At 38.2% G+C, this 26,836-nt stretch overlaps 2 protein-coding genes across 2 annotated transcripts in view; both read right to left on the bottom strand.

Moving 5' to 3' along the window:
- LOC136246729 (leishmanolysin-like peptidase) overlaps positions 1–26,836 on the bottom strand; it is a 204,942-nt gene that overhangs the window by 156,266 nt on the left and 21,840 nt on the right. The gene's annotated exons all lie outside the window — the stretch shown is intronic.
- Positions 12,875–26,836, bottom strand: part of LOC136241922 (uncharacterized) — a 28,935-nt gene continuing 14,973 nt past the window's right edge. Inside the window, exons 17-27 of the mRNA XM_066033307.1 lie at positions 22,658–22,883; positions 20,214–20,365; positions 20,025–20,163; positions 18,390–18,538; positions 17,671–17,815; positions 17,170–17,339; positions 16,971–17,094; positions 15,316–15,513; positions 14,878–15,258; positions 14,563–14,698; positions 12,875–13,202 (exon numbers count right to left, since the gene is read on the bottom strand). Coding sequence (XP_065889379.1) covers positions 13,082–13,202; positions 14,563–14,698; positions 14,878–15,258; positions 15,316–15,513; positions 16,971–17,094; positions 17,170–17,339; positions 17,671–17,815; positions 18,390–18,538; positions 20,025–20,163; positions 20,214–20,365; positions 22,658–22,883 — 1,941 coding nt within the window. The 3' untranslated portion in view covers positions 12,875–13,081. The remainder of the gene's footprint in view (positions 13,203–14,562; positions 14,699–14,877; positions 15,259–15,315; positions 15,514–16,970; positions 17,095–17,169; positions 17,340–17,670; positions 17,816–18,389; positions 18,539–20,024; positions 20,164–20,213; positions 20,366–22,657; positions 22,884–26,836) is intronic.

The raw sequence follows: 26,836 nt of genomic DNA, 5'->3' as shown, positions 1-26,836 counted from the left end.
TGTGACTAGGTTTGCGAAAAGGGGTCATCCATACACATCCAGTTCTGTAAACTTGAGAGACCATATTTTAGTGCTCAAGTTACATATTAACCTGACATTTTCACCATGTATTCAGCTATGTTGGTGTTCACTTCTGACCAAATTTCAAGTCAATAGATTGTTTCAATTCGAAGTTATGAATTTTCAAAGTTGGCAAATTGGATGTGTGTTGAAGACCCCTTTTCGCAAATCCAGTCACAATTTTCAAGAAGTTACCAGAGTGTAAGCTGAAATTAAACCTTTTCTTCTAGACCTGTGCACTGCTACCCTCACCATTGTAACAAACATCTTGTGATACACCCATCACTTTAGGTAAAAGATTTATACCTTTAATGTACTAAATTGTATTAACATCATTCTATTCTGAAAATAGCTTTTTCTGTCAAATAGTCCAAGTTTTTTAGGCTCTGCTACAAACTTAATTCTTGGGTTGAAATGCTTCTCTTGCAAGTAAAACAACAGTCACTGTCTTACATAATAGTGAATTTCGTAGCATTTATAAAGTTTACAATTAAGGCTGCAACATCTGAGAGCTGTTTGTTTTTGTTTCCCTTACTTGACATGTTACAGTTATCTAAATCTAGCAGCTTCTGGAGTTTGTGCTATTAAATTCCTTGAAGTTCAACTTTAAACTTAAATTATACTGCAACTTTTATGTCGACATGATCATTGTGTGCTGGAAAAGGGGTTAGTTGTGGCCAAAAACTAGTCATATTTGTGGACTAGTTGTAAAACAATTATGGTGATGGATGAATCCATAATTTTAAAAGTTAGATTGAAATAGCAACTTGCACCACAGAACAGTGGCGATATATGAAGTAGATCCATTCCTGTGTTTAAATTATTCTCCTTGACCTTACATTCAATTAACTATACTTGCTTTATACTCTTTGACAAGTCACTATTATACATTTTCTTAAAATCCAATAACAAGAAACATTTTTTAAATTAAAATTACTTCCAACTGAACTCATTTATCTTGTGCCCACATTTGGTTAAAAATAGCTTCTAGACTCAATCTTGTGATAGCCATTTCCAAAAATTTCCAGGGGAGTATGCCACCAGAGCCGCCTAGATGGAGAATTCCATATATGCTGAGTGCACATGCACTCCACACACTGATGAGTCAGTCTACTTGCCCTCTCCACTCACACTTACCCTCTCCACTGTTTGGACAGCTAGTGTAATTTGAGCACCATGAGACTGTAAATTATATGCTTCAAAACACTAAATTTGATCATGTGCAGCTGATACCCATATGTTCCACCACTAGTTCTTTAGGATGTTAGCTAGTCTAAGATTGGATTTTAACTACTGGCTGTGCCCTTTAGTTTTATATTGACAAACTGTAGGGGAATAATGGTATCATATTTGACCAGATTTTACAAAACCGATCCAAGTCACACATGAGGCAAAATCAAACTAACACCACCAGTGGATAGCTACACTATTGTACTAGTAGTTTTGACACTCAGCACCACTCAAACTACTCGGGGCTGGTTTCAACAGACATCTTTTCTGGGGTGTGTGTAGAGACCTGGCTTGGCAAGAATCAGCAGTCTACTGGTGGACAGCCTGACAATGTTGGGCAGATGTTTTTTGTGTAGATTTTGCCACATATCAACCACTAAGGAGCCAGCACAGCCCTGTAATCTTGTCTCTCGACTCCAATCATGGTCTGTCTCCATTTAATAGATCTAACCCTTGCCCACCATGCCACCCCCCACTCTTCACCTCTTTGTGAGCACTCATGATACTACTTTGCTCATCCAACAGCTCAGATTTTCTATCTTATTTGGCAAGAAACTCTACAAGTACTGGAAGTGGTCTGAAAGGTAACAGATTGATGCAACTTTAGTGTAAATTTCATATGCATGCTTGCTATCCTTGGAGAGTTATGCTGGCTTGAATTCTTTAAAACCATTTAGCTATCTCGAAACTTCTAATGTGCAATTTTGATGTTTATTTTTCCAAAATCCAGGCACATATAAACAAAGTTACATCATTTTCACTGAAAATTACTACCAATTCATTCTCAGTAGGCCGTACTTACAAAATTTTCCTGTGGGGGCATGCCCCTACAGTCCCAGACTCCCTAGATAGGGTATGTTCCGCATGCTGAGTGTGCTTCACACTCAACTTTTTTGAAGCCACATATATTTATGTCCATAATAGCACCCCCCATTCTGAAATCCTAGATCCGCCCCTGATTAAAAGGGAATCACACTGAGACAATCTGTTGTAGCTGATATACACATCTGTAGCTGCAAAAAAATCACCTCTTTGCAGTATTTCACTGTTGAATTGTGTCACTTAGGCCATTGCAGAAAGTTGTGAAGTCTGAAAAGGTGCTACAAAAGCTATTATAAAAGCAATTGCCACACGATAATTTTTTATAGAGGTGCTTAATACACATGAAAGTGCTGGTGACAGTTGGAGTTCGATTTCAAGTTAAATTTGTAGTAAAGTGAGGTAGCGGTATGTCTGCCTTTTAAGTTAAAAGGCATTTATATTAATTCTTGAGGAATAAACTGATATCGGCCTATTACTGGCATATCAAAGTGATAGCTGTAGTTATTCTTCCTAAAAGAATAGGGCAGGGGGGAGGTATTTGCCCCATCCTGGATCTGCCATTGAGCAAGGACGGATTCAGGAGCTGGCAAGGGGAGGGACACAAACAAGCTAGCCTCGATTATGCCGGCATAATGGGCAAATTTCCGTCACACTAAATATAACACAAATTCAATGGCTAACCTGTTTTGGATGGTGAAATGATTCTTGATAACGAGTAGCTAAGCTGGGTCTTAGCTTCAAGTTTGCACTCGACGGAATTCATTGTGGGTTTGAGTTTTAACTATAGGACGCATGTAGTCATGTGCCAACTAGTACCAAGGAATGGCAAAACAGTTTAGGTGAGTTTCAATCATTGTATTTGGTATTGTATAAAGCGTCTCATCGTCTGATTTTGAATAAAATGTGATATGATGATTATGATTATTGGAAGCTCGATTGGAATACAATACAATAGCTCTGATGATACATAGTAAAGTTTGCGGTGAGCAGGGGCGTAGCTAGACGTTTAGTGACGGTAGGGCCTAGGTGGGGCACACCTTCGCATCAAGCCCTCCCATGCAATATAAATACACGACATACGAGTGCATCTCACTGTGGACTCTTACACATCTATATAGAAATCTTATTAAAGAGCATGGTTGTGCCTAGCTAGCTAAATATACTGCTACACTGCTGTTTCTGCAGCTAATCGACCCTACAACCTACGCTATTGCTCGGTCAGCATGCAATTTTACCTAATTTCTTCTTCCACATCTCTCACGAATTAACTCTTGATCCAAATTTTAATCGGCTAGCAACATGTCACACATCAGCACTGCAGTGTTGGAGATCCGCTTAACCACAGCGGGCATTAAAAGGAATGCGTAGTAGTATGTGCCTCATCATCTTGACAATCTCCTTAGCATCATAGGTCCAATCACTATCAGCTCACTATTCACAACCTTTTTGCAGTGAGCATTAAAATGAATACTTCATTTATTAAACCTCTTGCACGTCTTCTTTCAAGAACACCTCACTCAACACCTGTCAGATTAGTATGTTATCACCTTGACTTGATATAATCACGATGTGTACAGCCTCATTTTACTGACACCTTCCCTACAACTCACACATTTGAACTCGCGATCATGTGATAGTGGGCATTTAAAGGAATTTTAATTTTCTTTGTCTGCTGATGTTAGTAATAGCGAAATAACAAGAAATTGTATCTGCAGCGATGATATTCATATAAAAATCTGCATGGTAGCGTTGTGAAAAATCGCCGCGCGTCGAATCACGTGACTTGCAACATTTACTGACGGTGGGGCACAGGCCCCAGTGTAGCTACGCCACTGACCAGATAGTGTCATGCAGTGCGCCGCTTACATTATAATGTTGTTGATGCCAGTTGATGCTAGCTGAGATGAACAGAGTTGCAAACAGTAGAGATTTCAATGCAGTACTTGATGTTGCTGTTGATGTGGTTAGAAAAGAAATCAAAACGGCAATCTGGCAGCAGTGAGCTCGAGCAGTAACACCTCCCGGCGAATACAGCACGAATCCGGCGAAACTAGAGCTATCAGTTTTAATAGCAAAGCAGCTCGTCACAGAGTTAACTTGATTTGAAAAACCTCAAAATCGAACCTCAAGTAGACGTTTATCTTCGTGCCGCGTGGTCACACCTCGGCTCACACCTGCAGTACCACGTGGAAACGCATTGCTATATTGTGTTTAGTATCCGGAAATATCCGGCATTTTTACTCGGTGAGATTTCAGATTTCACCAAAATATAAGGAAGATTTCAGAGACGGCCGACAAGATTTCAAGCTTGTTGCGGGCCCCTCGACAAAGTCTCAATGCTACTCTTCATTATTTTTCGTTCGCGTACGTAAGGGATACGCCCCCTTTCAACTCGAAGCGATAGGCTATTCCTGGTAGTGTACGAGGCCTGGATCGTTTTTTTTTCAGTTGTTAAACGCCTGAAAACCTCAAAGGGAAGGTACAGTAGTTTACAAAGTCTGAGGAAAGTCGCCACACCCGTACAGTCCGCCGAAAAAAGAACCACCTCAGATGGGGTTTCCAACTCAAAGTAACAAGGTGCTTCCTTTTGTTGTTTCTGGTGATTTTCACACAGACTGACCTTTAAGATAAAGCAAATAAGTGCATGCTAAGTTATTGTTGGATTGTTTGTAGCATTGAGCATCAGCATAATTTTAACATACAAAACATACAAAAGTGGTCACGTGACCAAAAACATCATAATAGTTAAATTGGGCAGCTTTTTTGAAAACCATTGCATTTTAGGGTGATCTAAGTCACAACTTTCTTGCCTTATAATGAAGACTTCTACATCTTGTAGTGCTATAACACATCCTGTATAGCTATAATGGGATTGTTGGCCACGTGACCACTTTTTGAGTATTTACAGTTAAAACTGCACTGACATTGAAAGTAATAGATAGTTTAATAACATATTAGCACTTGTTTGTTATCTTAAGGTCAGTCTGCATGAAAATCATCGGAAACAATGAAAATAACTGAGGCATCATCTTGTTTTGCAGTGGAAATCCAATACAAAGGGATTTTTGGTCACGTGACCACTTTTTGGATATTTACATAAGTTAAGATTGTGCTGATAGCGACTGCTGCAAACATTCCAATAACAAATTAGCACTTGTTTGCTTTATCTTAAAGGTAAATCTGTGAAAATCTCCAGAAATAACAAAATGAGGCACCTTCCTATTTTGAGTGGAAACCCTACCTCAGAGCAAAGTTCACCTGTGCAGAATTTTAATACAGACTTCATTTTGCTTTTACTCCTTATGTAACTTGAAAGCAAGAGTTGCTTTTACCGATTTTGCTCACGTGGGTGCGTACGGACAAACATAGATAGGTAGGTAGATAGGTACACACACACGTTTTATTACGAAAACAATTTCAGTCGGCTGTGGGCGCACGCCTGGTTTAAAAATGCACCAAAAAAAGCATAATGCATTACTGAAAAAATTAAGTAATAGTCAGTATTGGATAAGTGTAATGATGTAACTATGTAGTGATGTAATAGATATATAAATACTATTAGTATTGTATGATGATCAACACCTCTTTTGTAAATAGCCACACATGCACATGTAAAAGTAGGTCACATGCTTTTGTCAGTCAGTTGAGTTGTGAGTTATTGGTAACAGCAACAATTGTTACAGTGGCGTAGTCGGCAGGATTGCCGTGACGAGACACGACCGACTCGACCTAGCTAACTTAACCTCCCTCGCAAAATCTGTGGTACCGTGGAATATTATGATTATGATTATGATTAGATACTGGAAAGACAGCACTCAGTGCTGGTTACATCCAGGAGGGGGGGGGACCCTCAAAACAAAAAGGGGGTTAATTACAACAAATCTAGTCCAAAAATACAATTATTAAACTGTTCTAGTGACTCTGTATCGATGATGTGATTAGGGAGGTTATTCCATTGCTTGATAGTTCCTGGAAAGTAACTCTGTTGGTAAGCAAGTGTATAGCTTGATAACGGTACCTGGAAAGGTCGAGTGTTATACTCTTCGTGTCAGTTGTTGTTTTGTCTTTTCCTAGATAAGAGATATACGCCGCCGTGGGAACCAGAAATGAGTCAGGACGACGAACGGGCTAGTGCCAGTGCCGGTGTTTCGCGTCCCGTGGTATTGCCAGAGAAGTTTAGTGGTGGAAATGACTTCAGTGAGTGGATCAGTCATTTCGAAGGGATTGCTGCTATTAATAAGTGGACTGAAGAAGAGAAGAAGCTGTGGCTTGGAGTACGGCTGACCGAAAAAGCTCACGTGGCATTCATACGACTTCCAACTGAAGCGCACCAGTCCTATGTGGCACTGAAGTCGGCGCTCACCGAGCGATTTGAGCCTACTAGTAAGGCCAATGAAATTTGATTAGCAGTTTCGCGTCATCGCCCGCATGCTTTTGATATACCCGCATGGAATTTCATTATTGGTATTTCAGATTGAAATACTCTAATAGAGCAGTCACTTTTACTCTAATGGAGCAATGAGCTATACTCTAATGGAAAAATCACTTGTTCTATGGATTAGTAACGTATTTTAGCTATTTAATGCAGGAGTAATCAATGTAGACTCACTTTTTTGGCAGAAATCTTCATGTTTGGGATGTGTGTTGTGCCTTTTGGAAAATAATGAATAATGAATAATAACCGCCAGCCCGTATCAAATTTTCAAAAATCTGAGCGAGAAACTGGTAATCAAGTTTCATTGGCCTAAGCAAGAAGTATTCAAGGCAGAATTTGAAAGTCGTAGAAAGAGCAACGCAGAGAGTTGGGGCGATTTCGGAGATGAGCTGTTACGATTAGTGACAAAGCTTTCCCCACCCTTGAATACAAGGCTAAAGAACAGTTTGCTCTGTCACGATATCTGGATCAGCTAGAACCAGCAGAAGTGGCCTTTGGTGTGAAACAACGCAGGCCCAAAACAATGCAAAGCACAGTCTTTCCTATGGAATAGTGATGGGATGGCTGAGATGTAAATTGAGCTTCTCTTTGTTGAGGTCTGCAATTATGTGCATTCGCGGTGCCAGGTCCAGTTTGCGCTGTCCCATTGCTGAGGCACCGATTTCCGTGCAGGTCGCTGAGACCCATATGTAAGATAATTTGTTTTTGTTTATTATGTACTGTTTTATCTTATGTCATTAATTTAAAAAAATAAAATAAAATAAATGAAGCAGTGAGCTCAACTATAGAACTGGAGTCCTACCTTACGAAACCGAACACTCGACGGAATTCCAGCAGTGTTTCCCACGTACTGACTGATGAGAAACCAGTGGTTGAGAGCATCCAAGCAGTGCAACGAGACCTGGTTGGGACAATGCAGAAACTGGCTGAGAAAGTAGAGAAATTGGAACTAGATGCATCTCAGCGTAGATACCAGCCCCCTAGGCGTGGAAGAGGATCACCACGGAACCCCAATGCCCCTATTATCTGCAGGAAATGTAACCAGCCTGGACACTATGCCAGGGGATGTGCTACAAATGTCAACCAACGAGGACCTACAGCTGGAGGAACTTGGACCTATGGAGGACTATATGTTCCAGACATGCAAGGTGTAAATGTTAATAATGTTTCAAGTTATTTCGTGTTGGGGAAGGTGTTTGGTAGCCCAGTGTCATTTTTGGTAGACACTGGAGCTGGGGTATCACTACTTAGGGGAGACGTGTGGGATAAGGTGGTACCAAGTAACTATAAGAAAAAATTACAGACAGCTAATAGCTTGGTAGGGGTAGATGGAATCCCTCTCCAACTTCGTGGAACTGCTTCAGTGAAAATCTCAGTAGGAAACCTTACCATATGTCACAACTTTGTAATTGCTGATAAAATCACTGCAGAGGCTATTCTGGGTATGGATTTTCTAGAAGAAAACAAATGTGTGTTGGATTTATTCAAGGGGGAACTATCACTGAAAGATCAAACAAAAATACAGCTTCAACCTCACTCTGTAAGTCAGCTGCTAGGCTGTGCTAAAGTTAATATAGTGGAAACATGTGACATCCCTGCCACCTCTGAGGTTGAGGTTATGGCCAGACTGTCCACTGAAGATAACGATCACACATGGGTTGTAGAGACAACAGATTCATCAGTCCCAGTACGAGTGGCAAGGGCACTAGTACAGCCAAAACATGGCCTTATACCAATACGAGTCATTAATACAAACCTCATCCCAGTGAAAGTTTATAAGGGGTCTACTGTAGCACATGCAGATACCTTAGATGAGTCTGCTATCAGTATTGTGTCAGAGAGTGCTATATCAGAACCAAGTAAGCTTGCATCACCAAACATTCCAGAAAGTCTGTTACCAGAGAACCTTAAAGATGAAGAAAAGGAACAACTTGTGGCATTGCTAGAGCTTTACAGTGATGTAATTGCAAATGATGAGCACGATGTAGGATGCACTAGTGTACTACAACATAGCATAGACACTGGCACTGCTACTCCCATTAGACAACAAGTTCGCAGACTATCTTTGCCAGCAAAAGACGAAGTGAAGAAATTATTGCAAGACATGTTGAAAAAGCATGTGATTACTCCATCAACCAGTCCTTGGGCATCGCCCTTTGTGTTAGTACAGAAGAAAGATGGGTCAACAAGATTTTGTGTCGACTATCGCAAAGTCAATAGTGTTACTCGAAAGGATGCATATCCCATTCCTAAGATTGACGAGACACTAGACACTCTTGCCAGGGCTAAGTTGTTTTCCACACTGGACCTTAGGAGTGGCTACTGGCAGGTGGAGGTGAAACCAGAACATCGGGAAAAAACTGCATTCTGCACGTCCGAAGGGCTATTTGAGTTCAATGTTATGCCCTTTGGGCTCTGCAATGCCCCAGCCACCTTTCAAAGACTTATGGACTCAGTGTTAGCTGGACTACATTGGAAGACCTGTCTAGTGTACATAGATGACACTATTGTGGTAGGGAAGTCATTTGAAGATCACCTTTGCAATTTACAGGCAGTATTTGAGCGCCTTCGAAAAGCTGGACTCAAATTGCAACCTCGCAAGTGTCAACTGCTCCAACAGAAAGTTACTTACTTGGGTCATGTAGTATCAGCTCAAGGAATTGCCCCAGATACAGAGAAGACAAGGAGACTCAACCAATGGCCTACACCACAGTCTCCCAAGGAAGTACAACAGTTTCTAGGGTTGGCAAACTACTATCGATGCTTCATCAAGGACTTTGCCTCCCTAGCTACACCCATCCACAGATTAACAGAGAAAGGAACTCAGTTCAAATGGACCAAAGAGAGTGAAGCAGCCTTTAACGCTTTAAAAAAGAAGTTAACTTCAGCTCCAATTCTAGCCCTTCCTGACTGGTCCAGACCTTTCATAATTGACACTGATGCTAGTGATACAGGTATTGGTGCTGTGCTTTCCCAATTGCAAGATGATGGAAGGGAATGTGTAATTGCATATGCCAGCAGGCTATTAACCAAACAGGAACGTAACTACTGTGTGACAAGAAAAGAGCTATTAGCAGTGGTAACGTTCCTTCAACATTTCAGACAATACCTCATTGGAGCAATGTTCACTATCCGTACTGACCACAGTGCTTTGACTTGGCTACAAAATTTTAAGCAACCTGAAGGCCAATTAGCAAGGTGGCTGGAAAAGCTACAAGAGTTCCAGTTCACAATAGTTCACCGCCCTGGTAGAACTCATGGAAATGCAGATGCCTTGTCCCGACAGCCAATAAGACATTGTGGCAAAGATGCCTTGATGTACACAATTGTACCATCAATGCAGTGTCCATGGCAGCACTTGGATACACTACTGCGGAACTTTCTCAGGCCCAAACTGAAGATTACAACATTAGCAGACTATTGCAAGCTAAACAGCAGAACCAACGGCCATTAATGAATGAATCTAATGGTGAGAGTTTGGAGTATCGCCGCCTTCTCCAACAATGGGACCAACTTATAGTACAAGAAGGTATATTGTGGCAATTATATGCTCAACCAAGAGAAGATCTTAGCTGGAAGCAGTTGGTTGTTCCACAAAAGTTTCGTTCTGACATACTTAAAAGCCTACATGAGGGAGTAACAGGTGGACACTTGGGTCAGGAAAAAACTCTGAGTAAACTCAAGGAGAGGTTCTACTGGCCTGGACATTATAACGATGTCAAAGATTGGTGTCAAACATGTGTGGCATGTGTTAAGCGGAAATCTCCACCAACCAGTAGTAGAGCTCCCATGCAGACCATAACAGCAGGCTACCCAACTCAGGTCATGGCTGTGGATTTGCTGGGGCCTCTCCCAGAGAGTGAGAAGGGAAATTCATATGTGATGATTACTATACTAGATGGATGGAAGTCCTAGCTATACCTAACCAAGAAGCCTCAACTGTGGCAGAGAAGTAAGTGGATGAGGTGTTCCTAAGGTTCTCACCCCCTGAACAACTACATTCCGACCAGGGATGCCAGTTTGAGTCCACTTTGATGGCTGAAATTTGTAAGATTTTACAAATTAAGAAAACCAGGACTACACCCTACCATCCCCAATGTGATGGGCTTGTTGAACGCTTTAACCGCACACTTCTAAGTATGCTAGCAACTTCTACCGAGAACCATCCCTTTGACTGGGAACAGCAACTTAGAAAGGTATGCATGGCCTACAATACTAGTGTACAGTCATCAACAGGCTTTACCCCTTTCTACCTCATGTTTGGTCGCCAAGTTAGACTACCTATAGACATCATTTATGGAACAAGTACACCTGAGAATGAAGGTCAGGGAGTGAGTCAGTATGCAGCATCCCTTAAAAAGAAAATGACAGAAGCATTTGAATTGGTATGTGAAAGTACATCAAAGCATCACATGCACCAAAAAATATTATATGATGAGAAGATACGTGGCAAGCCTTACAATGCTGGAGACTGGGTCTGGCTTCATTCACCATTAGTTCTAGAGGAAGTAGTTGGAAGTTACATTGCCCATGGAAGGGTCCATACAGCATTGTTAAGAAAATCACAGATGCTACCTACAGGTTTCAGCATTTACAGAAACGAAGAGAGAGGCAGGTTGTTCACTTCAATCACTTGAAGCCGTGCTCAAAGCAAATTCGTCTAGAAACTTCTGACCCATTAGTGACTGTACCAACTCCTCCAGCTCCTACAGATGTCCAACCAGAAGATCAAAATGATATCGAACTAGTTGACTATCTAGATGATGTTGATCAGCTTGTACCAGAGTCAAGTAACACAGAACAACCCAGTGAACCTCAGGCTAGACGGAATCCTAGTAGAGGCAGGCACCCACCTCAGCGGTATTCTGATTATGTGCAACACTAGATTGATCTGTAGTGAGCCACCTTATTTAAGAGGGGAGTGATGTAATGATGTAACTATGTAGTGATGTAATAGATATTATAAATACTATTAGTATTGTATGATGATCAACACCTCTTTTGTAAATAGCCACACATGCACATGTAAAAGTAGGTCACATGCTTTTGTCAGTCAGTTGAGTTGTGAGTTATTGGTAACAGCAACAATTGTTACATAAGCATAACACATACTGCACATTTGTGAGATCTCATTCCTTCTTCTACACACAACTGCTCTAATTAGAACAATTTAAGGTTGAATCACGTGACTATAATTATGTAATACAAAACATTTAAAAACACAAATATATACTAATTTGTTAAGCATCAATTATTTGTGGCAAACACACATTCCCCACCCCAACTTCGGTTTTTCTTTACATCAGAGTTAATTGTCAATATTAACCACTGCCAATTATGCTAAAGTGGTTGATCTGCTTATTACAGCACAGGGGCGTAGGGAGGGGGGGTTCAGGAACCCCCCCTGTAATATTTAGACTTCTGCAAGCAGGATCCTAACACACCATTTAGTGTGGCAGGACAAAATGAGTGAGCAATATAGTGTAATGGCACAGCACAATTGATAAAACTTACATTCATCTCTCAGGGAAGGATTTACAGAGGTAACATGAGCCCTCTTCAAAACTTGTTAAAAAGATCGATATACTCTAATAGAGCAGTCAGGTATATACTCTAATAGAGCAGTCAGGTATACTCTAATAGAACATGCATTTAAATATCCATGTCCATATGAAGTTTTTCAGACATTCCAACATTAAATGCAAAACTTAGCATGACCTTATACTGCTATAGCTTTGGTGTGCAGTGTTTAAAGATATAGAGCTCCAGTAATTTATCACTTGTGTTATGCAAAATGAATTCATGCTATGCATATTTGTATAGTTATATTGTTTTGATTGTCATTTGTATCAGTGGATTCATGGCTCCTATACCGCAGTGAGATATAACCATCACTTACAGATTACTATATCTGTCTCTATGTGTTATGCTGTCTGTTTCCACTAGGTGACTTTATCTAGTACTACCTTCATCCCAGGGGCACTTAATGCATCATAATTAATGTACTTTTTGCATAAAATATAGCAATTTGCTGAGTTTTGATTTATTAAAATATTGAAAGTCTCTCAGCGGCTGGGGGCTGCGCCCTCAGACCCCTGCTTCTAGTAACTCAATGCTGGTGCTGGAACCCCCCTTCAAAAATTCCTGGCTATGCCCCTGCAGCATAGCTACATGTAATTAGCTATTCTACTCATAACAATATGGATCCCAGCAGTTGATTTCATTTTTAACATTTGCTTTTGTAAATCATACCAATCAAAACACGTTCTATGTAATTTTTTTCGATTTTCCACATAGCATGTTAACACATTAAAGGTATTATATTAATTAAATGTAGAATACCTTTCTCCAGTTGATAAACTGTATTATGAAGAGTAGGTTTGTTATTATGTAGCTAATTACTGTATGTATAAAATTGCATATTGTAGTGTTACACCTATATTTATGAAAGTGCATGACAATAGCATAACAAAACCATATTATCATATATAACCTAAAGGTTTAAATCAGTAATATTTTCCACTTGATAAGTTTTCATGTTTCTAACTCCACCATAGTAGTTACTTGTAATGGTCGGTCATCACTATCATCATCATCTGACATCAAAGGAGCTACCTCATATCCATAGGAAGATGGTGGCTTATTTCCTATACATCTATACAATTATTTTAAACATCATTATACACTGTGTACTTCAGTGACCCCTAGCCTTACGCATGCAGTACAATTATTTTCAGTTTACGTATACATTTGCATAATAAGGACCACACATTTCCCACTACGAAGCTTACACATTTTTCACTCTGTTGCTGCAATAAAAAGCACTACAATGTTAATTGCCTATCATTGGATGTTCACATACTAGTAGTACAATTATGTGTATAGCTAGCCTACGTATTAGTTAGAATGCAAATAACATTTCTACACTATTTAGAGACCAAAGCAGATTTGGGTGAGGCTACCCATAAACTCAATTACCAAGGCCACAGGCCGATGTGATTAATTGTGGGTAGCTAAGCCCACATTGTCTGAGGGGCTCAAATAATGTAGAAACTGATGTTGGCTCATTCTAAATGATTTGGAAAATTTCTTGAATGAAATAGGTAATGAAAGAGTGAGAGAAAGTGGCAAACTATGAATGCTAGCATTGGGATTTATCCTAAAATCAAGTTGATCTTGTCAATACCATTGTACACTGTACCATTGTGGCTACCATTATGTGACAATAGTGCCAGTATCAAGTAGTTACTGTGCCAGGCTAGAATGACTCTTGTCCTGTCCAGAAAGTAAGCTTAAAGAAGTAAACTATGGGTGGTAGCATTGAGATTTATCTTTCAAGTTTATTGTGTCAGCACCACACCATGACATCAATGTATTGAATGCCTAGATCTGAATGCTAATAATGTCTGCCTTGTCCAGAAAGTAAGCTAACAGCAAGGATGTTTTGTTTTTGGCTTTGCTGATTTTTGTTTGATGAATGTAGTGAACAACCACCAGCAAGACCACAGGTTAGTAACTATTTAGTAACCCCACCACAGGTTTCACACTAGATTTAGTAACCTCATGCAGACATCAAAGGAAATATTATGCAAAATTTTCTCATTTCTGATATTACATTAGAATGCCCCTACTCTCCATCCACATTCTCTACAAACTTATACCAGAAAAACAGATGGAGAAGCTACAATTTCCTTTCTACATTATACAGACCCTTACAGCAGATAAAAGTTAGCTATCCTCAGTTTTACTATAACATTTTCATGCTATCGTTTGTCACATGTACTGCACTGTAAAGTCAAAAGCAACTGCAGCATTAACTGCTCTATACCCTTTCTGTTTTTTTTTGCATGTTCCTCTAGACACATTCCATGTTTCTGCAGGAAATATAAAAGCTGCCTCAACACAATAATTTATTAACACATTAGTTTAATATAACACTTTTAATGCCAGTAGCATGATGTTACACAACACCTGACGACAGTAGATAAACTATACTTTAAGAAGAGTCAACTTACCTGCAGCAACACTTCACTAGAATGATAACAGTTATCAGAATCACAATAGCTACAATTCCAGAAAACACTCCACCAGCTATTACAAATATTGTAACAGACTGGTTGTCATCAACACCATCATTGGTAGTATATGGGACTATACAAATGAACATGTAAAAAATCAATTTTATACATTACAATACTGTACATGTGATATAGCACAAGAATTCTTTTTACACGTGGGTGAAATTCCATATTACATTTGCATACAGACACTTAAATCAATGGATATACACCTGAGGTGTATACAGCTAGTCATATTAACACATGTCATACCATCGATGGGATGACTATCTACGATGACAGAAGATGGTCCATTGTTTGTCACTCCCACTACCACTGAATATCGTGTGTCATTATCCAAGTTAGTGAATATAGCAAAGCTATTATTAGCTACTGCTACAAGTTGTTTCTTTTCATCGTAGATATCAATATACATGAGCACTACTCTATAATATGAAAATCCTTGAGCAGCAAAAAGATTTAATGGAGTCCAAGTGACATTGATTGTTGTAGAATTCAACCAGTTAGCTTGTACATTCTCTGGTGGTTTAGTTGGTGTTAGTTCTTCACTGAAGAATACAACATAATCACCCAATACTCCCATACCAACACTGGTGAATGCCACTACTCTCACTTGATAAGGAGTACCTGGGACTAGAAACAGTAAAGTTTGTTATGGCGTTATGATCATATTTACTCAATGACACTCACTCAGATTTTGAATGGTGTAAGTTTTAGCATTGCTCTTTGCCTTAGCTTGCACTCTGCTATTGTCGTCCTCATATATTTGATACATCACTTCATATGATGTGATAACTCCATTGGGTTGTAGGGGTGGACTCCACATCACTATTACTTCTGAATTAGTGTTGGTTGATTTGATAACATGAAAATGTACTACTCCAGGAGCTGGGTAGGAAGGTTTGAAAAAAACATAAATAATATAGGAAAAGTGTATAAATATCACACAAAGCACAAGTGCTTGTGTTATAACTTGTACAGATGGATGAAGTGTGGGAATACAGCCATGTTTTGTGAAGTATGTATAATGGACCACAGTTTAGTGAACTATGCATGACGACTATAATTTTTACAGCCATGATAGTGTTTTCAAGCAATACGTGGGTAAAATCTCTACTTTGGCATTGTACAGATTATACCACAAACCACAAAAACAGGGATATAGCTATGGAAATACATTAGTGTTGCACAGACAATCAGATCGGTTATCGAAAAAACCATATATCAGCTAATACCACATAGCTCTACAGCCACATACAGCCATCCCCAGGCTACAGAGCTCCATTGGGGCCCCAGACAACTTGTATGGATCACTACTGTGCTTGGGAAAAGTAGCCAGCAAAAGCACACCACTCAAGTCTAGCTGATTTTTATTATGAAATTTGATAGTTTATTAATGTAGCTTTGTGTTCTTGGTGAAAAATCAAATCTGCTGTCATTGGTGATAAGACTGGTTTTCCCAGACACATATGTATGTGCATGTTGGTATCACTGTGTAGTTTGTCTGTTGCAATATTAATATAATTATATTGTATCACACTTCACTGAGAAATACTGTATAAAATACAACTATTAGTGCACTGCAATTAGCCAACAATGCTTGGAAAATACTAGTGAGTAATGCTTAAAATCCAGCCTATTATCATCAAAAGTATGTTTTCAAAATCAAGATTATGCTCAAGAGGCAAAACATTTAACTGCTAGAAAGTATTTTAACTGCAGCTGACTGCTGTATTAGAGTATCTCCATCTTATTTCTGTATATAAAATATAAGTATATTATAGGTTTGTTTTACTAATAATTGCAGTGTGTTCATTAATTGGTTTCTTCTTTGCGCACATATTCTACATTTTTATTAAAAATCTTTAAAATCATCCTACCATGATGTTTGGGTTTTGCTAGCCTATCACACTCTAAATACGGAACATCAGAAATTGATGCAAACCTAATCATGATGTTCCTACTTAAGTAATATTGGCACTAGTGATGCCACGATATATCATAATATATCGAAATAATCATGATAGAAACATTCATGATAATCGTGATAGAGAAAAATTTATATCATGATAAACAAATTATTTAGTGAAAGTGACTTTATAATTGAGGAAATTTCTCTGGCAACATATGGTAATGCATAAAAACAAGTGTCAACTTTGCCAAATCGCTGCTATAAATTGATTGAATAAAACTTAATCTGTGAAATCATTAACATATTTTAATATATCGTCACTATTGTGATGTAAGTCCCATGATATCGTGATTATCATGACATTAAAATTTTCATATCGTGGCATCACTAATAATTGACACTTCACTATATTTGAAATCTAAAACTGACTTACTTGATTCATTTGATCTATTCATCATTACATTACTGTTCCCACTTGTTCCTCCATCATTAATAGCAATAATGGTCACTGTGACTAACTGATATGGAGCCAGTCCAGTAATATCATAGGATTGCGTCTGCAATGCATAAAAGTGGTTGTAAATTTTCATCCTAACATAAATACAGTTTACATGTACATAATATGAGCATACCATCCTTCCATTATAATGAACATCAATTGCTGCATCACTGCCATAATCAATGTGATATATGATAGTGTAACTGTTCAGTACTCCATTAGGTTGTGTTGGTGCTCTCCAGGTTACACGAACTGAATGAGTATCAATTGCAGTGACTGATAGTATCACTGGAGGATTGGGAGCTGCATGTGAGAAAGAATCTGAAGCAAGCAATACTAAATACTTACTTACTGAATCTATGTAATTTTTTATGTGACCAGATTTGCGAAAAGGGGTCTTCCACACACACATCCAATTTACAAACTTTAACAACTCATAACTTCAGATTGGAAAAAGACATTGGCTTGACATTTAGTTAGTAGTGAGCATCAACATAGCTTAGTGGATGGAGAAAATTTAGATTTTTCTTTATCACTAAGTTATGGTATTTCAAGTTCATAAAATTGGATGTGTGTGAAAGACAGTAAGGCCTTTTGCAAATCCGGTCACATATGATTATGTGCTAGTGTATACCTGGATGAGTAGTTGTTACAGTGATGGGATCAGTCCTTGGTCCATATAATCCATTAAAAGCATATATTGTACAGTTGTATGTAGTGAGTGGAGTTAGTCCAGTAACTGTCCCTTGTGTAGCAGTACCAGTGATTGTAGTACGTATCTGTACATGTATGATAATGAGGTAGTAAAACCAAAGGGATGTGATAACAACATTCCATATATGCAATACAGTATGTTTGTAGTTTAAAGCTATCGTTGTTTTATTAGTCACAAATCAGCATCACTTTAATTAAACAAGCAATAACTAACTACAGTACCGCCCAGAGGTAATGTTACACTCGCAAGTAGTTGATACTCATGTAGCCAATTTTCAACCCACAATTTCTTTGGCATGTGTGTGCTAACTAACTCACCATGTGTAGCCACGACACGTGCACTCCTTCAGGTAGCTGCTTTAACCATGTGCCTTTGCATGTGATGTATTCCAGTCGTGTGTTGTGTCGAGTCGCGGCCTGGATTTGAGCACTTGTGAGGGATTGTAACATTACTTCTGGGCAGTACTGTACATGTAAAAGTATTGCTTCATTAGATACCATCCAATCAGGACATTTCGTATAATAGAAGAGAGACACAGAAATGTTGGTGGTGTGTTGAATACAGTAGTACACCAGATAAATACTGTCAATCATACAAATACAAACTACTATTGCTACACTGCCATAAAACTTGCATACCCAAGAATTGGTTAAGTCATTACAGGTGATCATATGCCATCTCACTATGCCATTAGCTTCTGCAAAATTCAGAGCCTTCCAACTGAATGTGATGGTAGTCGATGTGGTAGATACAACACTAAAGTTCTTAGGAGCCATGTTTGGTGGCACTATAAATGACAAAGCATGGATATAACACATACTTTACTGAGTAGTACTTGCAAAACATTATAAATACATAATAATTATAAAGCTTGCTGTAATTATGCTTGTGGCAATTGTTCTCAAAACTTTCATGATTATTTTATTCCAATTTTTTCCAAAAACAATGTTTACATTATAGCATTTGTATTCTTAATGTATACTGATTATTCTCGAAATTGCTTCAAATTTTGTAACGTTTTATATCACTTTTGTAATCAAACTGTTTAGCAATACTTTGAAGAAGTAAGGTTCACTAATTAGGCAGAAAGCCATTTTAGTTGGAAAAATACTGATAATAATTAATGATAGAATCAAGAGTTCATAATATACAATATTAAGGAAGAGTGTCAAACTGCCAATATAGCCTGTACAAACACACTGAGTAAAATTAGACTTTTGAAAGTTTTGATCCGATTGACACATTTACTGGTGGAAGGCAAGTGTTGATATGTGTTGAGATGGTGAAACCTTTGTACAAACCAAGGTGTTGATATTCTATCTTACTGGTGTATTTGCTGGAATGTACTCCTGTTGGACACTCTCTCTTACTACTTTATATTATGAACTCTTGATAGAATAATGAATTATTCCATTGATCAATCTACTATAGAACAAGTGACTGTTTCGTGACCTAAATTAAGCTAATTGGTATAACTATCTGGAATCGATTACCATGGGGGATCCAGGCTTTAAAAAAGGGTATTCCACTCTGGAACATGGTAAGCATTTTGGATTCCCCACACCCCTCCTTTTAAAGAATCTTCATATTATTTGATAAGCAGCTGACAGGCTCATCTTGAAGTCAATACAACCAAAATCAGTTTGTCTGATTCTATGGAACCATTTGAATCCCCTGGATCTTTTCCTGGTTGCATTTCTACTAATAAAGATTAATAAGCACTAAACAAGAATCTGCTGAGTAGTACATCCTTTATACGTCCCTGTGATTCACCTGATATGTCCTCTCACCCTTGGGTTTGTGGCCTTTGGGTTTGTACATAACCCTGTCAAGGATCGCCCAACCCTCAAAATAGTCAAACATTACTATTACACAGACAGTGTAAAATATCATTTGCTTGACTTAGCATTAGGTTAGTGTTAGGTCAAGCTTTGATGTCTTTTTTCACCAATTGTAAGTTCTGTCTTCTGAACACAGAACCACTTTATTGATTTGTATTCATAAAGCAGAAAACAAAGGATGGCTGGGCTGAAAGTATAGGTCAATAAAGGATGTTACTCTGGGACTTTCCTAAAATTATATTCTTGGTAATTACTTTTGCAACTATCCAGGAGGTGCTGTTAATAAACAAGTACTCACATATGCAGTGTGAATAGCATAAAACTAAACCCTTTTTTGTTACTGTACATTACGTACAGGATGATAAGAGTACTCATTAGTACAATTACATTAGATTTTTCAGTCTATATACTGTATGCACTTACTGTATGTACCTTGATAGGTAGTTGTTACAGTGATGGGATCACTCACTGGTCCATCAGATCCACTAAAAGCATATATTGTACAAGTGTATGTGGTGTGTGGAGTTAGTCCAGTAACTTCTCCTTGTGTATCGGTACCAGAAACATTTACCTACCATCACACACATAGCAGTGTTACACATTAAATGGTGTCACACTTCCTTGAAAATTATTGTTGCTGGGGTCATAGCATGTGATAATGTACCAACTTACTACTCTATCGTTGTCTGGTGGAGTGTTCCATGTGAAAGTTATGGTAGTTGGTGTGATAAAGACAGCTGTGAAACTCTTAATAGGGTATACTCTTTGTGATACTAAACAATTAGATTAACCCACAATCACACTTGTAATGATAGAGACTGTGTACTATACAGTAGGTATATTATACTCTTGATGTATTCCTGAAATCTCAACATGATACCATTATACTTTTAGTATTGTTAATGTATGATACATGTATCATCTTAGTTCAAAAAGAAATGTGCGTTTTATTTAAATCGCAAAATTAAAGCTACCAGTTTGTTCTACAGCTAGAAACAGATTGTTTACTAATAGTCTGATGTCCAAAAACTGAAATGGTTTGAGTGAGACAAAAACAAAAAAAAAAAAAATGTTTCAAAGACAATTTATTTCCTCTTGTGTCTCTATGTTTGAATGCATACAGAAGTCTGCAAGGTGGTCAGGAATAAGTGATATTTTCTTATTGATTTCTTTCATACGCTAAAAGAACTGCATACACTTCTATATTTGTCTCTTGACCACACCCTCATGCTGTACTTCATTTCCTTACAAAATGCTAGCTAAATGAAGGCAATTAAGGTTAAGCCAATTTTGTCAGCTTATATTATGCCTATGAACAATGCTCAAAAATCAATCCTATAATTAGAGTTTACTGTTCTACTTTTAATGGAGCATTTCAGTATTCACTGACTTAGATATTATCTCAAATTTGTTATCTGTAAATAATCAGCCAAGAAATACAATATTATTATAAATTTTTGATATCATTTGCAATAGCACGTTGTGTGTACATTGTTGGCTTTCTTGGCATACACAATGCGTGCTACACTTCAAGTCAAATTCTTGAAAATCGTCCTATTACGTGTTATTGTGCTAGCATAATGCTTGGCATTTTTACTATGCTATTTTGTGCTTGAGGTATGTCAACAAAATTGGCACAAGTCTAATGATGATACTGATAACTCATATAATGGTATTAGCAGCTAACTGCTAAATGTGATCAAACTTGATCTTGCATTAGCAAACATTAAAACTAAAAAGTACTTTGAATTTCCACCAGTGATGTATGCATGCAATTACAGTATGTTCAAAACAATACCACAATTACACAAAAATAAAACTCATTATTCAATGTTACTCTATATTAAGCAAACTGGTGTACTGTAACTGTTTTAATGCTACGTAAATCAGGTTATGTGTTTGATTTGGGATGCCACCAAACATTTGTGAAGGATACTTAAACTTTATACTTTCATTTGTTATATAATATAAACAGTGGAACCTCCCTTAATTAAAGGTCACCTGAGTTGGGCGGTTGCCTCAACATAACAGCCACGTAACTACGGTCCAGACCAATTCCCGATCAGTTTGTACAGAAGTAGTTTGCATTAAACGGTCACCTCTATAACACGTATAACAGCCAGCGTTAGCAGTCTCAAACAGCACCTCGCTATACAAAAGACTTCGCATAAAGCAGCCAGCTATAGCCATTACAGTGAGTAAATTAGCTGCACTACTTCATATTTCTGTAATACGGAAAAGTTATAAACTCACAGTATAGTGTGACCACTCCATGGCTGCTTCTTTGTGTGATTCTAATTAAAGCTCACCCCACTATCTTGATTCCTGGATTTGTAATTGTTTAGTCATAGATTATCTATGGTTTAGTTAACATTAAAAGTTCACCGTCTTTAACAAAGTCCCTGTTTTTACTTCACAGACTTTGTAGCTAGGAATCATAATCAGCTAAATTGCTGTCCGGCTCCAAACTCAGAGTAGCTTCAGGCTCTTTTCTGCTAATTTGTCTGCTATGTAAGTAGCTAGGCGGTGTACTGGAGTGTAGCTAAATGCATTTTTATGTAACTAAACCCGAGTTTATAATATAAGTGCCTGGAACCTTTGTTTAAAGGCCAAACCTCGGTTTATGGCCTATGGCTGCTTTATGGAGGATATTGAGTTAGGCAGCCACCTCTCTATAAAGGCCAAATATTTCTGGCCCGAAGGTGACCGCTTTAGACAGGTTTCACTGTACCATACTACTGTGTATTTAACAATACTTAAGAGACATTGGTACTAATGCTGAAACGATTAATCAGATATTCGACAATTCAGTTGGTATGACATTATTCGATTTGTAAACACACTATTCAATATTTGTTAGCACTGCAGTAAGCTGTGATCATATGGATGAAGCCAACCTAGAAACTTGAGAAGCGACATTTTCACAATGACAAATTCTATTTTAGAAAAGATAGAAATTGCTCTCAGGCTTTACCTTATTGCCCAAGAAAGATATCAGTGCTTATTCATGTTAAAAGAATAATCGACTAATATTCATTTTAGCACTAATTGGTACTGTTAATTACCTGTATCAACTTCAAATATCCACACACCAGGATTACCCACATTACTGGTCTCAGTGAGACTGAGAATATCTTGAGATAGTGATCCAGGAATGGTGATGAAATTGATACCATCACCAGCATTAATTCCAGCCACAGCTTCACCACCACCCCACTGTAAGTCCTTATACAGGAATATCACAAAAGATTTAGATCCACTGGTAGCAAGCACACACTGAAATGTGTTAACCTGTACATACATACAACACATTAACTACATGTACTAAATAACCAAAACATATTTGTATTGCATCCTTTAATAGCACTGTTGTGTACAGAGGTATAGCAAAAAACCGGGCCACCAGGGCCTGGGCCCAGGCATCAGTAATAATATTTATTCAAGTTACTCTAATCAAAAAAATTCAAAACAAATAGTTACTCTAATAGAGCAGTCAAGATCGAGATAATCTAATAGAGCAGTCACAATATTCAGTAGTGTAGCAAGCTAGTTATGTGTAGTTAAATAAGGAGATATAGTTGGTGGAGTGGTGGAGGGTAGCTAATGTCAGCAAGTAGTTACCTTTTTCCAGCTTATACTGTAGCTATGCCCTGGCATCAACTAAAAGTCTGGCTACACCCCTGGTTATGTTGTAGTACAGTACTGCTCAAACACAGTATTGTACCTGCTCACATTGTTTTCTCAAGTAACAAGTATATAGACTTGAATGTTTTGCGAGTAAAGTTGTATTTGTGCCTCACAGAATCACAAGTAGATTTGCTAGCATGAGTTTTTTACTCATGAGTCATCTGCTAAGGAAGTGCAAGTGTGTGATAAAGTGTTCTCTAACATGCATGTATTCCAAGTGTATCTGTTTACCTACGTAGCTAGGTAACTAAGTCTCAGCTGGCTAGTAGAGTTTATTGCAGTGGCAGTCTCGATGGCAACAGAACAGACTTCCCTAACTCTACTATATCGCCAAACTATCGGTTACCTGTTTGGGTGTGATTCTACCTAACCAACAGATTAAGGATAGAAACATAATATCAAGTTGCTATATCTGAATTTTCACAGTCAGGGTAGCTATATAGCACCACATTGTTATATTAGTACATGTAATATAGAGGTATTCAGAAGAATTTGATAACACACATATTATGGGAAGCTGTTACATCATACTAATAGCCAGGGCCGCCCATAGGGGGGGGGGGGGGGGGGCATTTTGCCCCGGGCCCCAGCCTGAAAGGGGCCCCAGGAGGCCCCATGAAGGGCCCCCTGAATACCTGTTTAAAAGATCAATATACTCTAATAGAACAGTCAGATCTAAATACTCTATAGAGCAGTCCAGAGGAGCAGTGTAGCAGGCTTATAGATAAGGAGATATGGTTGGTGATGGGTAGTTATTGTCATTGTCAGCAGGTTGTGACCTTTTTTTTTTTTTTTGGTCTTCAACTTACAGCTTGGGTGAAGGGCCCCACTTTAACTCTTTGTCCTGGGCCCCTTAATTTCTCTGGGCGGCCCTGCTAATAGCTATGACAATTTATGAGAAATATTGGAAAACATGCAAAAATATTAGAAGCATTTTGAGACTCTGGATGTATGAATTAATTTAACATGACCTCAAAAATGGTTGTTAGAGGCTGTTTTATAAGGAAACGGTGTAGGATGGGTGTTTGTTAGTATGTGTTATCAACAAAGACTATCCAGCTTTATATTTTTTGGAGAAGAGTCAGTAAGTAAGTGTGCTGGAGTCACCAAGAAGTTTTAGGCTAAATTAATGTGAAATTTGTCCTGCAAGCCACAATTACATACACAGGATACTCTGCAGACAATATATATAGATATATAGTGTTTAACAATATACTCGTTCATTAGGAACTTTTCACTAATGATTTTCAAGATGCTAATAAAACATCCCATGTTTATACATCAAAAGTTCACAAGTGTCCACAAAACAATAAAACGTCATGGCTATTCCACACGACATAATGGTGTCCCATAAATATGCATATTCCCTGATTTTTCTGAAGACCTATGTAGATATAGTATACTATTTAGTAGCTACTGTCAGAGCACGTAGCAAGTAGTACGGTATTCGACCACAAACATCCCAAACTAGGATATAGTACAAAGGACCTGGTAACATCAGTGAGTGTTTATACTAGGGTTCCACCAATACAGAAAAATACCTACCGATCCGATACCAATACCTAGCAGTTATTTTTCACTGATACAGATACCAATAATTGCCATAAAATTTACACACCTCTCAAGGTAGCTATGTATGGCTGCTCTATTAGAATGTTTTATTATGCAGTGACTGTTCTATTAGAGTATTTTGATCTTTTTCATGCAAACATAGTAAGTAGCAGTTGCTCAATGTTGAACAAAGCAATTCCTGCACCTTTTATGCTAGAATAATGCTCAACACTACTTCCAGCCTGTTATGCACTTGTCAATTTCATGCCCCACCACCCCCTGGCTTGGTGGGGGGGGGGGGGGGAATACAGGGGATTTGGCAAATCGTGGTGTTAAATTCCCCACTACTGGGGCAAAATCGGCTGTCAAATCCCCACTATGTCCCCACCCCCTAGTAGGGAATTTGACACCTCAAACATGACTAAGCGTATATTTCATGCATGCGACTAGTAATTAACTTCGTATACACCTGTAGCTAGTAAAATGCAATTTTATTATTTAGAAATGCAACTACTGAAAATCAGTCAGTGAATTGGACAATTGTCAATAGACTCTTTCCAAAAGTACGTCATTGCTATGGCAACATCTTTCCGCCATTTTGAATGGGACCACAGTAAATAATCTTGATTGCACTCCTTTGAAATCTGGTGTTGACAGCAGCTTGAACAGAACTGTATTATTGAGGGACAACCCACCAATACCTTCAGGGTGGCAGAAGTAGTGTTTCTGGTTAAAGGCAGCTGGTTATTATGGCTGAACAAGGCATGAGACATTGACAGCAGTCAACAACAGTAATTGCTTTGTCAGAGGTTTTGTCAGCCCATACAATTAAGTTTGCATGATCAGCTACTGCTACAGTCACTATTATCAGTACAAGAGCCAGTGAGGAGTATAAATGGTTTCATTTGGGTCCTCAGCTTATATACTGTTTCAGCAAGTAGCTACCATATTAATGTGGTTATTGAATGTATGTATAGTCAAAATGCAATACTTTTATTCACATGTATATACTCATTTCAGAAGCACTATAAGGGTGTGCAACAACAGTTTCAGAATCAACAAACTTCGGTTTCTTATTATATAGTACTTTTAACAGCTCATTGGACAATCGTGATTGAAGTGGAAGTACAACCTACTACAGTGGTACCAATCACTTAAATGTTTGCCAATACTCCCATTTATATTTACACACATTTAAACTCTCAAGAAATTAGGATACCTCTCTACTAAGGATACTTTTCCATGGTCCCATTTGTATTCATTCAGTTGATCCCAAGGTGTTCACGCAATCACACCTGTGTAAGTATACAGTGTTTCATATGAAAAGAATTGCGGCCAATGAGATCCAAGTATTTTCACTGTATAGTACAACATTCACGTGTGACTACTAGATATATGTCAGATTATAATGTGTGCTATACAACTATCAAATACTACACTTTACAAATCTGCTAAGTATATAATGTTGGTCATACTGACTCATGCAACCTCCCTGATTATCAATGGCAAGTCATATTATCAAAGAATATAATACCAGCGGAGTGTTTTCTCATCAAAATGTTTTTAAGGTCTACATGGTACTGTATCAAGGATGACATCACTGGATATCTCTATGGATTAAACTTAACGCTGAGTGACATATGGTTAGAATTTGTGCAGTGCAGGTATCCCATTGTGAGAGAGAAGATCTCTAAACTGTTCAGTCAATTAGACTTTATGTCTATAGCACTGTCTAGTAACTGAGTCTAGTTAGTCAGCTACCACTGTACTGGACGATACATACTAAGGCCAGGCAAACTTGATTACTTGTTTCTCATCCACAGATTTTTGAATTTCCATGCAGGTGGGAGGTCATTTTCTATTATTCATTATTAAAGAAAATGCTCTAAATCCCACTGCCTGTTACTATAAAGATTAGCTAAAGCCTCTTACTAGCTAATATTTATGTTTTACCACCATTTCTGAGGTGCAAGGGACGTTTGCTGTGCTGTAAAATAATAGCCAGA

This window comes from Dysidea avara, chromosome 1, assembly GCF_963678975.1.
Source record: "Dysidea avara chromosome 1, odDysAvar1.4, whole genome shotgun sequence".
NCBI lineage: Eukaryota > Metazoa > Porifera > Demospongiae > Dictyoceratida > Dysideidae > Dysidea > Dysidea avara.
This window is presented reverse-complemented; position numbering and strand designations above follow the sequence as displayed.